Source organism: Hyperoodon ampullatus, assembly GCF_949752795.1.
Source record: "Hyperoodon ampullatus genome assembly, chromosome: 5".
Classification (NCBI taxonomy): Eukaryota; Metazoa; Chordata; class Mammalia; order Artiodactyla; family Ziphiidae; genus Hyperoodon; species Hyperoodon ampullatus.
Genome location: NC_136918.1, coordinates 35,605,268 through 35,618,576, shown reverse-complemented (window position 1 = coordinate 35,618,576; position 13,309 = coordinate 35,605,268). Strand labels below are relative to the sequence as shown.

At 34.8% G+C, this 13,309-nt stretch overlaps 1 protein-coding gene across 23 annotated transcripts in view; it reads left to right on the top strand.

The window, feature by feature from the left end:
- The window catches only part of DLG1 (discs large MAGUK scaffold protein 1), a gene marked incomplete at both ends in the record, with an annotated part of 293,223 nt that extends 282,150 nt beyond the window's left edge, over positions 1–11,073 (top strand). For all 23 annotated transcript variants that reach the window (XM_079704322.1, XM_079704323.1, XM_079704314.1 and 20 more), the window contains 2 exons: positions 9,941–10,032; positions 10,967–11,073. In XM_079704322.1, the coding sequence (XP_079560448.1) occupies positions 9,941–10,032; positions 10,967–11,073 (199 nt within the window). The remainder of the gene's footprint in view (positions 1–9,940; positions 10,033–10,966) is intronic.
- Between the last annotated feature and the right edge of the window lie 2,236 nt (positions 11,074–13,309).

Sequence of the window (13,309 nt, the reverse complement as noted above, 5' to 3'; positions counted from 1 at the left end):
AGATAAAGATGGTCCTTTTCTTCAGGTATAGGGAGGTCACCTCTCACATGAGGGCCTTATTGACCTGCTTCAGGGGAAGGTCAGAGAGTCCTTCCTGTACCTGTCATTTTTCAAATTCCTTCAACATAAAATATTCAGTATGCCAAGGTACCATATTTTGGGATAGTGTGCTATAAAACCCATCAATTATATGTTGCTTTCATAAGACATACCTTAATTATTAGTCTATGGAAGGGCTGGAAGAGAATAGAAAAAAGAGATATACTGTGCAAACACTAAATAAATTATTTATTAATAATTAATAAATTATACTTTCAAAGTATACTTTAAGGTAAGAAGTATTACTAGAGATAAAGAGGGACATTCATAGAAGTTAAAGGTTCACTCCATTACAAAGATATATTTATACATTTGTTTTGCACTTTTAGTAGCACAGTCTCAAAATATCTAAAGCACAAATTGACAGCTATATAGGAAAAATAATAATTCCACAATCATAGTGGGTGAACGTAACAGAAGAATCACAAAGTAATAGAATAAGAAAACAGACAAATAAAAAAATAAATAAGGATATACAACACAAATTAGAAACTTTACCTAACTGACATACATAGACCACTGCACTCAACATCTGCAAAAGTTGCACCTTGATTTTAAGTGCACTTAAAATAATTACCAAAACTAATTATATGCTAAGCCACAGATTTCAAATGATTAAAACAAATATCTCTGAGCATGATGAAATTAGAGTAGAAATGAATAATTTAAAGATCACTGGAAAATCCCCAAATATTTGGAAATTCTGTGGATCAAAGAATAAGTCACTCCATAAGTTAATAAATGTTTTGAACTCAATGGTAATAAAATTGTCAAGTAAATAAATTTGGAGGATGTAGTAGCCTAGAAAACAAACATATGGTAGAGAGGATTAAGAAATCAAAAATGTTTTGTTTGAAAATACTATAAACTATTAATAAGAAAGATCAAGGAAAGAAAATTTTAAAGGCATAAATAACATCAAGAATGAAAATGGGACTATCGCTACACATCCAGTAGACATTACAAATGTTAACACAGGCAACCCAGTAGAAAAATAAGCAAAGGACTTGGACACTTCACAGAAGGATCCAAATAGTTAATAAACATTTTAGATAGTGCTTAATCATGGAAATGCAAGTTCAAACCACAAGGTCATATATTATACTAAAATAGCTAAAATGAAAAAATACCAAATGTTGGCAAGGATGTGGAATAACTGAAGCTCATAACACTGATAGGAGTGTAAATTGGTACATCCACATTGGTAAACTTGTTTACAGTATCTCCTAAAGCTGAACATACACATAACTTAGGACCCAAAAGTCTCATTCCTAGATATATACTCAACAGAAATGTTTACGTATGTTTACCAAAGACATGTACTAGATTAGATGGAAATACTATACTAAATAACTAAGAACTTGAAACTATCCAAATACCCATCAGAGCCTACATAAATATGACATATTCACACAAAATGAAATATTCTACAGTAATGAGAATGAGCAATCTCCAACTACACACAAAAGTATAGAAGAATCTCACAAACATAATTTGAGTAAAAAAATACTCAGACCTAAAAGTATATATATTCCATGATCCCAAATTTAATAATTGCTTATAGAAATCAAATAGAGGTTACTCTTTGAGGGTAGGTTGGTGACTGGAGTGAAGACACCCAGATTCTTAGGTGCTGATGTAATGTTCTCTTATCTCAGTCTAGGTACCGGATATACAGGTAAGCGTAAGTTGCTGAAAACTCATCAAGATATACATTTATGATATTTCTGTTTTATGTTTGAAAGTTTTACTTTAAAAAAATCTGAAGAAATAGAAAAGGAAAAAAAGAAATAGAAAATCTAGACCTGTACTCCTAAAGAACTTGACTTAGTTATGAAAAGCCTTCCCACAAATAAAAGAGCCAAAAGGACTTACTGAATTCTACCAAAAGCTAAGAAGTAATACCAGTCTTATAAAGATTCTTCAACTAATTTTATGGGCATTAATTTAATACCAAAACCTGTGAAAGATTTCACAGGAAATGAAAATGACAAACCAGTCTTAACCATGAATATAGATACAGAAATCCTTACCAAAATATGAGCAATTTGAATCCAACAGTTTTTTTAATAAGATAAAATACAACAGCCAAGTTGGGTTTATTTAAGGAATGCAAGGCTAGGTTAACATTTAAGATTAATCAGTGATAGAGCTAGAGAGAAGATGGAGTAGGAAGCACCAGGAATCTATCTCCCCACCTAGACAACAGCTGGACTTGCAGGATCTGTCTGATGTTGACCCTTGAACATTGCAGGTTTGAACTGCATGGGTCTACTTAAACATGGATTTTTTTCCGTTGTAAATATTGCAGTACTACTCAATTTGCAGTTGATTGTGGATGCAGAACCATGGAAACAGAGGAACCAAGCATATGGAGGGCCGACTGTTAAGTTATACGTGGATTTTCAACTGCGTGGAGGGTTGGTTGGCACCCCTAACCCTGACATTGTTCAAGGGTCAACTGTATTTTGGAACTCAGGAATTCATTGAAGGCTTGAAGCTTCAAGGGGATGGTTTGAACTGTCAAATTTGATTTATTTCACCTCTTACCATGGTAGCAACTACCCATTTCCCCACCTTCAGCCCCCTAGCAGGTAGCCATGCACTCATTCCTTGAGCAGCTTACATAAAGTTTGTGGAGCCAAGGTGGGGAATAAGGACCTTGTCCTCCAAACACTGGGGAATCTGTACTCAGATAGCTGATTCCTGCTTCTGATTGTGGAGGTGCAGACACAGAAGCAGGGAGCCATTGTTGTAAACCCCACTGCCACTGTTGCGGGGCCCCACCTCTCAGGCAGAAGTGACTTCTAGAGAGTTAAGGGGCTGGTGCCTTTTTTCCCCCTCTTTTACGTTTTCTTTTTTCCATTTGGGAGCCAGACTAGGATGTTCACATATACAGGAGTATTCAGAAAGTCAACACACATGCCCAGGGAAAGGCACAGGCTCAGAAAAGATCTGAGAAGACCTTATGTGTATACCTCAGGCTAATCCCTGGCATGGAGGCATCCTATAACAATTAAAAACAAACAAAAAACCCTAAAGGAAGGAGAATTTTACCTCCTTTACCTAAAGGAAGGAGAATTTTACCTCTATAACAATTAAAAACAACCCTAAAGGAAGGAGAATTTTACCTCTGGCATTATCACATTATAAGATTCTAATGTCCAGTATTCAACAGAAATTTATAAGGCATACAAAGAAATAAGAAAGTATGGCCTATTCAAAGGGAAAAAATAAATCAGTAGAAACTGTCCCTGAAGAAGACCTAATGGCATATATACTAGACAAAGACTTTAAGACAGCTGTCCTAAAGTTTCTCAGCAAACTCAAAGAAGATGTGGAATAAGTCAAGGAAACAATGTGTGAACAAAATGGAAACATCAATAAAGAGGTAGGAAACCAAAAGGAAATTCTGGAGCCAAAAAGTACAATAACTGAAATGAAAAATTTCATTCAAATTTTTGAATGAAAATTTCATTCAAAGAGGGATTCAAACACAGATTTGAGCAGGCAGGAACAAAGATTCAGCAAACTTGATAGAAGAATGGAAATTATCAAGGCTATGAACAAAAAGAGAAAGGACTGAAGAAAAGTGAACAGATCCTAAGAAACCTGTGGGATACCATCAACCGGAAGAACATATGCATCTGGGAGTGCCAGTATTAGAAGAAAGAGAGAAAAGGCAGAGAGAATATTTGAAAAAATAATGGCCGAAATCTTCCCAAACTTGATGAGAGACATGAATATAAACATCCAAAAAGCCCAACAATCTTTAAGTAAAATGAACTCAAAGAGACCCACATTGAAACACATTTTAATCAAACATTTAAATTAAGAGACAGAGACAGAATTTTGAAAGCAGCAAGAGAGAAGTGAATTATCACGTACAGAAGTCCTTATTTCCAGTAATTTATGTAAGTGGACTAAACTCTCCAATCAAAAGACAAAGATGGGCAGACTGGATAAAACACATGCAATCCAAAGACACAAGTTGAGAAAGTAAAAGAGATATTCTATTCCAATAGTAACCAAAAGAGATCAGGAGTAGCTATACCAATATCAGACAAAGTAGGCTTTAAATCGAAAAAGGTTATATATGACAAGAAGGACATTGTACATTAATTAAAGTTTCAATATGGCAAGAAGATATAACAATCATAAACAGTTATGTACCTAATAACAGATCATCAAAATATATGAAGGAAAAGCTGACAAAATTGAAGGGAGAAACAGCTCTACAATAATAGTTGGAGACTTCAGTACCCCACTCAAAATAATGGATAGAACAACCAGATAGAAGATACATAAGGAAATAGAGGGCTTAAACAACACAATAAACCAGATAGACGTAACAGACATATACAGAACACTCTAGCCAGTAATAACAGAATACACATTCTTCTCAAGGGCACATGGGACATTTGCCAGGGTAGACCATATGTTAGGCCACAAAAGTTGATTCTTCAAAAAGATCAAGAAAAATGATAAACCTTTAGGTAGACAGACTAAGGAAAAAAAAGAAGACTCTGAAACTAACTCTAAAATGAACATAGGGACATTACTACTGATTATACAGAAATAAAAAGGATTCTGAGAGTATTATGAACAATTGGGCACCAAAAATATGGGTAACCTAGGTGGACAAATTGCTAGAAACATAAAACCTACCAAGACTAAATCACAAAGAAATAGAAAATCTGAATAGACCTGTAACTATAGTAAGTTTTGTATACATATAACTTATACACCCTATATTAAGAAAATTGAATCAGTAGTCAGAAACTCCCAACAAAGAAATGCTCTGGATCTGATGGCTTCCCTGGTGAATTATAACAAACATTTAAAAGAAGAACTAATGCCAATCCCTCCTAACTCATTCTGTGTAACCAGCATTACCCTGATACAAAAACCATACAAAGAAACTACAAGAAGGGCTTCCCTGGTGGCGCAGTGGTTGAGAATCCGCCTGCTAATGCAGGGGACACGGGTTTGAGCCCTGGTCTGGGAGGATCCCACATGCCGCAGAGCAACTAGGCCCGTGAGCCACAACTACTGAGCCTGTGCGTCTGGAGCCTGTGCTCTGCAACAAGAGAGGCCGTGATAGTGAGAGGCCCACGCATCGCAATGAAGAGTGGCCCCCGCTTGCCACAACTAGAGAAAGCCCTCGCACAGAAACGAAGACCCAACACAGCAAAAATAAATAAATTAATAAACTACCCCCAACATCTTCTTTAAAAAAAAAAAAAAAAACTACAAGAAAACTGTAGACCAGTATCGCTTATTAACATTGATGTAAAAATCCTCAACAAAATATTAGCAAGCAATTCACCAACATATTAAGAGGATTATACACCATGAACAAGTGGGATTTATTCCTGGAATGCAAGGATGTTTCAACATATGAAAATGGATCATTGTAATAAACCACATCAACAAAATGAAGGGGGAAATCACATGATCATCAACTGATGTAGAAAAAGCATTTGACAGTATTCAGCACCCTTTCATGATAAAAATATTCAACAAAATCAGAATAGAAGGAAACTATCTCAACATAATAAAAGCCATTTATGAAAAACTGACAGCAAACATCATTCTCAATGGTGAAAGACTGAAGGCTTTTCTTCTAAGATCAGGAATAAGGCAAGGATGCCTGCTTTCACCATTTCTATTTAATGTAGTACTAGAAGTTGTATCCAGAGGAATTAAGCAAGAAAATAAAAGCCATCCAGATTGGTAAGGAAGAAGCAAAATTATCTCTTTTTGCAGATGATATGATCTTATCTGTAGAAAACCATGAAGACTCCACACAAAAGCCATTAGAACTAATAAATTCAGCAAAGTAGAAGTATGCAAAGTCAACATACAAAAATCAGTTACATTTCCATACATAAACAATGAACAATCTGAAAAGGAAATTACAAAAACAGTTTTATTTACAATAGCATCAAAAAGAATAAAATACTTAGGAATTAACCAAGTAGATGAAAGACTTGTACAATGAAAACTAGAACATTGCTGAAAGAAATTAAGATATAAATAAGTAGAAACACATTCCATGTTCATGGATTGGAACACTTAATATTGTTAAAATGTCAGTACCACCCAAAGTGACCTACACGTTCAATGCAATGCCTATCAAAATCCCAATGACATTTTTTGCAAAAATAGAAAAATCCATACTAAAATTCATATAGAATCTCAAGGAACCCCCAAATAGCGAAAACAATCTTTAAAAAAGAACAAAAAAATGGAAGACTCACACTTCCTGATTTCAAATTTTATTGCAAACTACAGAAATAAAAATGCTATGGTACTGGCATAATGACAGAGATAAAAGACCAGGGGGAAGAAATGGTCAGTTGATTTTTGACAAGGATGCAAGATCATTCAATGAGGAAAGGACAGTCTCTTCAACAAATGGTGCTAGGAAAACTGCATATCCACATACAGAAGAATGAAGTTGGATCCTTACCTAATGCCACATACAAAAGTCAACTAAAAATGGATCAAGGGGGCTTCCCTGGTGGTGCAGTGGTTGAGAGTCCACCTGCCGATGCAGGGGACACGGGTTCGTGCCCCGGTCTGGGAAGATCCCATATGCTGCGGAGTGGCTAGGCCCGTGAGCCATGGCCACTGAGCCTGCGCGTCCAGAGCCTGTGCTCCGCAACGGGAGAGGCCACAACAGTGAGAGGCCTGCGTACTGCAAAAAAAAAATGGATCAAGGGCCTAAATGTAAGACAATAAAACGCTTAGAAGGAAACATAGGACAGAAGCTTTGTAATGCTGGATTTGGCAGTGATTTCTTAGATATGACACCAAAGACACAGATAACAAAAGAAAAAAAGGAAGGTTAGACTTTGTGAATATTTTAAAACTTTTTATATCAAACGACACTATCCACAGAATAAAAAGGCAACCCACAGAATGGGAGAAAGTATCTGTAAGTCGTATGTCTGATAACAGATTAATACCCAGAATATATAGAAAACTAAAACTCAACAACAACAACAAAAAAACTTGATTCAAAAATGGGCACAGGACTTGAATAGACATTTCTCCAAAGAAGATAAACAAATGGCCAATAAGTACATGAATAGATACCTATTATCACTAATCACTAGGGAAATGCAAATCAAAACTACAATGACATACCACTTCACACCCATTAGGATGGCTGCTGTCAAAAAAACAGAAAATAATTGCTGCCAAGGATGTGGAAAAACTGGAATTCTTGTGTACTGTTGGGAATGTAAAATGGTACAGTTGCTGTGGAAAACAGTTATGGCACTTCCTCAAAATACTAAAAATCATAATTACTATATGATCCTGCAATTCTACCTCTGAGTATATACCCAAAAGTATTGAAAACAAGGTCTTAAAGAGATATTTGTACACCCGTGTTCATGTTATCATTATTCACAATAGCTGAAACATGGAAGAAACTCAATGTCCGTCGACAGATGAATGGTTAAGCAAAACATGGTATATGCATACAAAGGAAGGAAATTCCGCAATGTGTTACAACATGGATGAACCTTGCAGACATGCTAAGTGAAGTAAGCCAGTCACAAAAAGACAAATACTGTATGATTCCACTTATATGAGGCACCTAGAGTAGTCAGAATGATAGAGACAGAAAGAATGGTGGTTGCCAGGGGCCAGGGGGAGGCAAGAGTGCGGAGTTATTTTTAATAGGTATAGAGTTTTGGTTTTACCAGATGAAGTGAATTATAGGGATGGTTGGTGGTGATGCTTGCATAGGTACTAATGCCACTGAAGTGTATACTTTAAAATGGCTAAAATGGTAACTTTTATATTGTGTATATTTTAACACAATTTTTAAAGTAATTTAAAAAAATCAGTGTAGTGTAAGACTCGCAGACGTAGAAAACAAACATGATTACCAAAGGGGAGGGGGAGGGATGAAGCAGGAGTTTGGGATTAACAGATATACACTACTATATATAAAATGGATAAACACCAAGGACCTACTATATAGCCCAGGGAACTATATTCAGTATCCTGTATAACTTATAATGGAAAAGAATCTGAAAAAGAATATGTATATATATATGTGAAAAGAATAGATATGTAAATAACAGAAACACTTTGCTGTACACCTGAAACTAACAACATGGTAAATCAACTATACTTCAATTTTTTAAAAAATCAGTGTAGTGTACCGTATTAACAGATTTCACGGGGAATTCCCTGGCAGTCCAGTGGTTAGGACTCGGTGCTTTCACTGTGGCGGCCCAAGTTCAGTCCCTGGTTGAGGAGCTAAGATTCCGCAAGCCACACGGCACAGCCAAAAAAAAAAACAGCTTTTAGTATTAAAAAAATGATCATTTTAATAAATGCAGAAAAAGCATTTGATAAAATTAACATCTATTCATGACAAAAATATTTTGTAAACTATGAATAGAAGGGAATTTCCTTAATCTGATGAAGGTCGTCTACAATATATCAAAGCAGACATCATATTTGATGATGAAACATTGAAAGCTTTCCCTCTTAAGTTGGGAGCAAACTTCCATTTATCCATCATCCAGCTGTAACATTAATTATCAACTGTGACCAATCTCGTTTCATCTATCCCCCCACCTCCTTACCCCTCCACTCCAGATTATTTTGAAACAAACCCCAGACATTATATGATCTCATCCGTACATCTTTGTATATATTTGAAAGATAAAATTCTTTATTAAAAAATATCACTGTGATGTCACACTAAAACATATATACACTGATATGTATAAAGTGGATAACTAATAAGAACCTGCTGTATAAAAAAATACGTACACATTGTAGAAGGTTCAGGCAATATGTAAAAGCATAAAGAAGAAAAAAAATCACTATGTCACACTAAAAACAGTAATTCCTTGATATCATCAGTTCATGTTTTCTTGATTGTTTCATAAGTTTTGTTTAATTTTTTTCAATTTGTTTGAATCAAGTTCCAAACAAGGTCTGTTTGTGACAGTTGGTTGTTAAGTCTTTTGATCTACAGATTCTCCCTTCATATCTTTCTCTTTTTTCTGTTTATTTGTTGAAGAAACCAACTCATTTATTCTGCAGTTTTCCCCAGACTATATTTTGCTGATTGCCTTCTCATGGTATTATTTAATGTGTTCATGTATCCCCTTTACTATCTATAAATTGGTAAGTAGATCTGTAAGTCATATTTTAATATGAAATTTTCATCGAAGTCAAAACTGTCAAATTAATGCTTAGTTTTTTTGGCTGTCTTGAACCAATGCAAAAATGTGTTGAAACCCTTCTGTCATTCCAAGTAAAAAGCTACATAGTCAGTGACTGGATGTAGGTTTTTTTTTTTTTTTTTTTAAAGATTTATTTATTCATTTTATATTTTATTATTGCTGCATTGGGTCTTTGTTGCTGCACATGGGCTTTCTCTAGTTGCGGCGAGCGGGGGCCACTCTTCGTTGCAGTGTGTGGGCTTCACATCGCGGCGGCTTCTCTTGTTGCAGAGCACGGGCTCCAGATGTGCAGGCCTCAGTAGTTGTGGCACGCGGGCTTCAGTAGTTGTGGCTCGTGGGCTCCAGAGCGCAGGCTCAGTAGTTGTGGCACACGGGTTTAGTTGCTCCGTGGCATGTGGGATCTTCCCAGACCAGGGCCTGAACCCGTGTCCCCTGCATTGGCAGGCGGACTCTCAACCACTGCGCCACCAGGGAAGTCCTGGATGTGGTTTTTAATGACATTAAGATTCTCAACAGAGCTCAGCTTTTCATGATTTTATATGTCTTCTCTCCTTTGTCATCCTTTTTCAAAAGTATTATAATGTAGTAATTACTAATTTCTAAATTTATTTGTATAGGGAAATGAATAAGCGTCTCACGGAAGAACAAGCCAGAAAGACGTTTGAGAGAGCCATGAAACTGGAACAAGAATTTACTGAACATTTCACAGGTTGGCATGATGTGTAGCAGTGCCCTTTATGGTAGAATTTTGCTTTGGAGCCATATGAACTGACCCATTAAAATGGATTTTGAACTATGCCCACATTTACCAGTAGTAATAATAAGTGCTATAAGTTTCAGAATAATTCATCTAATCTAGGTTGCAGTGATGAGGAATCTTGAAATTTAGTGTTTCTTAGGTTGTCGATGAGGATAGCGTGTACAGGAATAATTCATACTGACCAGAGGAAAACATTCAGACTTCTTCAATGAAACTGACTTTTCTCTTATTCTTTATAAATTTTGATCCATTTTAAGATATTATTTGTTTAAAAAGAGAAGAATAGGTAGCAATTCCCAAATTCATTTTATTCTTTAAATTATTCCTTAGGTATCTTTGGATAGGTTTTTGTTGTTGTTTATTGTTTGTTTGAAATAATGATTAGCTTATATTTGGTATTCATATTAAGTACCATTAAGTGTCATGGTGTTGTAACCCGTGTGTGTGTGTGTTTTTTAAGGATTATTAATAATTTCAGACTTACAGAAAAATCACAAGAATAGTACCAGCAATTCTCATATACCTGTATTCCACAAATGTTAACATTTTACCGCATTTATAATTTTGCTGAAACATTTAAGAGTAAGTTGCAGACAGATGCTCTTTTGCCTCTAATTACTTCAGTGTCTATTTCCCAAATACACAAAACAAAGTAAAAAATCACCAAATCTTGCTTTCTGATAAATTTTTAAAATAAAATTTTTTCTATTTTACAAATAAGAAAATTCATGAAATGGGCCTTTTCTAAGCAAACAATACATAGGTGGTATCTCTTCCTGAATGAGTATTTCTAAGATACAGCTTCTGCTGTTTTACCAACAATTGTAATGGTGAAGATAGACAATTTTAATGGAGGTTTCTGATTTTGTTTCTATCATTACAGCTATTATACAGGGAGATACGCTGGAAGACATTTACAACCAAGTGAAGCAGATCATAGAAGAACAGTCTGGTCCTTACATCTGGGTTCCAGCAAAAGAAAAGTTATGAGGACTGATGTTTCTCTGTTTCTCTTTTCCACAGTCTCATTTTCTCTGACACTTCTTTGCCCTTTCCTTCTGGAGTCTGTCTTCAATACTTCTTCCATGTTGAATCATATCCCACTCATCATGGTCTGCAGTTGCACTTATTTTTGACATCTTAGTGTCTCCTTCAAGTTGTAACATCTGTATTATTTTATCTCACTATTGGTTTGTGGCCATTTTTCACAAATGAAGATGGAATGGCCTGACCAGCTATTAATAGGATTTGGGGAGACGGGGAAATTGTGGTAAAATTCCTTAATGTTTAAGGGAAAGTAACTTTAAGAGATTTTCAGAGAAGCTTTATATACATTCTTTCCAAATTTCAATATAAATGAAAGAAAAGTGGTTTTAATCAATGATTTAGTAAACTTTGAGCAACAATGCACGCTTAACTTTAATAGCATGGTTTGGCCAACATGTTAGCTCTCAAGTCCTTTTCTCAATTGACTTCCGTTATCAAAGCAAATGTTTCATTATAGACAAATAAGGAAAATATGTTTTTTAATTTCAAAATTAATATCTGAGTTAACTTTAATAATTTCACAAGGGATATTCATATTCATATCTTCTTAAAGTCTTTTATTGTTTGAAGTTTTTTTTTTCCTCCCAGTAGATTTGCTAGGATAACAATGTTTAAATGTTTTTAATCTACTTGTGCAACACTATTTTAGTGTCTTACAAAAGTTGTTCATACATAATGATCATCACATTTTCTGAATTGAGGCCATGTTTAGGTGCTAGGGGAGTTTACCTTTTACACATAAGGTTGAGAAAATTTCATAGACATAAATACAAAATAGACATTACAGTGATGATGTAATCATTATGGCAGTGGGAAAGGAGTCCAATTCATAGTCTAAAATTTTAAATGCATTTTAGGAGTCAGATTTTAATGAATATTTTACCCACAATAACTGACTATTTTGTTATAATAAAATATATATATATAAATATATATATAACTTTCTTCAAACTCTGTAACTATGGGAATTATTTTCTTTACATAGTTGCACACACACAAACATATATATGTATATTTAAAATATATTTTTTTTCTTTTGCCACCTACTCTGTTGGTTTGGTTTTAAGTTAAATATTAATTGATTGGACTTTATCTTCCTTAATCGTGTGAAGTGAAAACAGGAGGATGGTGGTTGTGGAAAGAACCCCTTAGGGAAATTAGGTTATACATAAAAATATGGGCATGTTCTCCTCTTTTCTATAAAAGTTTTCAAATGGTTCCTGGTTGGTTTTTTGTGGGGGGTTTTTTTCAGGGGGGGGTTGGGTGTTGTTCCCGTTGTTCTTGTCATTGGGTTTGGATTTGGTCTCCACCTCTTTCCAGTTCTCCTTTCATTAATAGGCAAACAGGCCAAAACCTCATGTGTATGAGTGTTTTCCCCTCAGACTATACACCTTTCATCTCTTGTAGCTGCTCTGCAGTAGAGTTGCACAGATCTTCATGGTGAGCAATTAAGAAATTATAGTGAAAAGTAGATAACAATTTCAGAAATCAATTTCTCTGGTCTTTTATATTAATATTACTGTTTGGCTTCCCATTGCTTTTTTGGAGTTTATTAAATATGTGTTTTTGACAACCTCCTCATTACAGTTTCTTAAACAAATGAGTACTGGTTTGTAAAGAATTATCAACATTATCCATTCCATTTATGAGAAAGAGGAGAACAGCTAATAAACTTTATTGTAAAATCTGTATGTTAAATGTGTCTTGTATTCTGAAAGAAAAAATTATTTTATAAGCTAGCGTTTTCTTGGAACAATTTGGGGCATCACATGATTTGTCAACTGAATTCAAGAATCATTAGGCAACCTAATCATATTTCTTCTGTAGGTTTGGAATTGAATATGTTAACACATTGAAATATACACCATAGCTGTTACATGCTAATATAATAAGTTGTTTCCAAACATAAATAGATTAGAAGAAAACTATTGTAAAATGATCTCAAGAGCCTCAGAAATCACCTTATAGCAGGACCCCAGCATAAGCCATTTTGAAGTATTTACTGGTCGAATGTTGTAAAATATCAAGAGGTTATAAAATGACACCATTTATGTGTTAAAATGTATATGACATTGCTTTCTGAATGTCCTTGTTAAGTGATTTTTTTGTAAGAAGATACTTTTGTGCACCTTTCTAGATTGTATAGAATTATTAATAAAAGTACTAATTGTTTAGTACT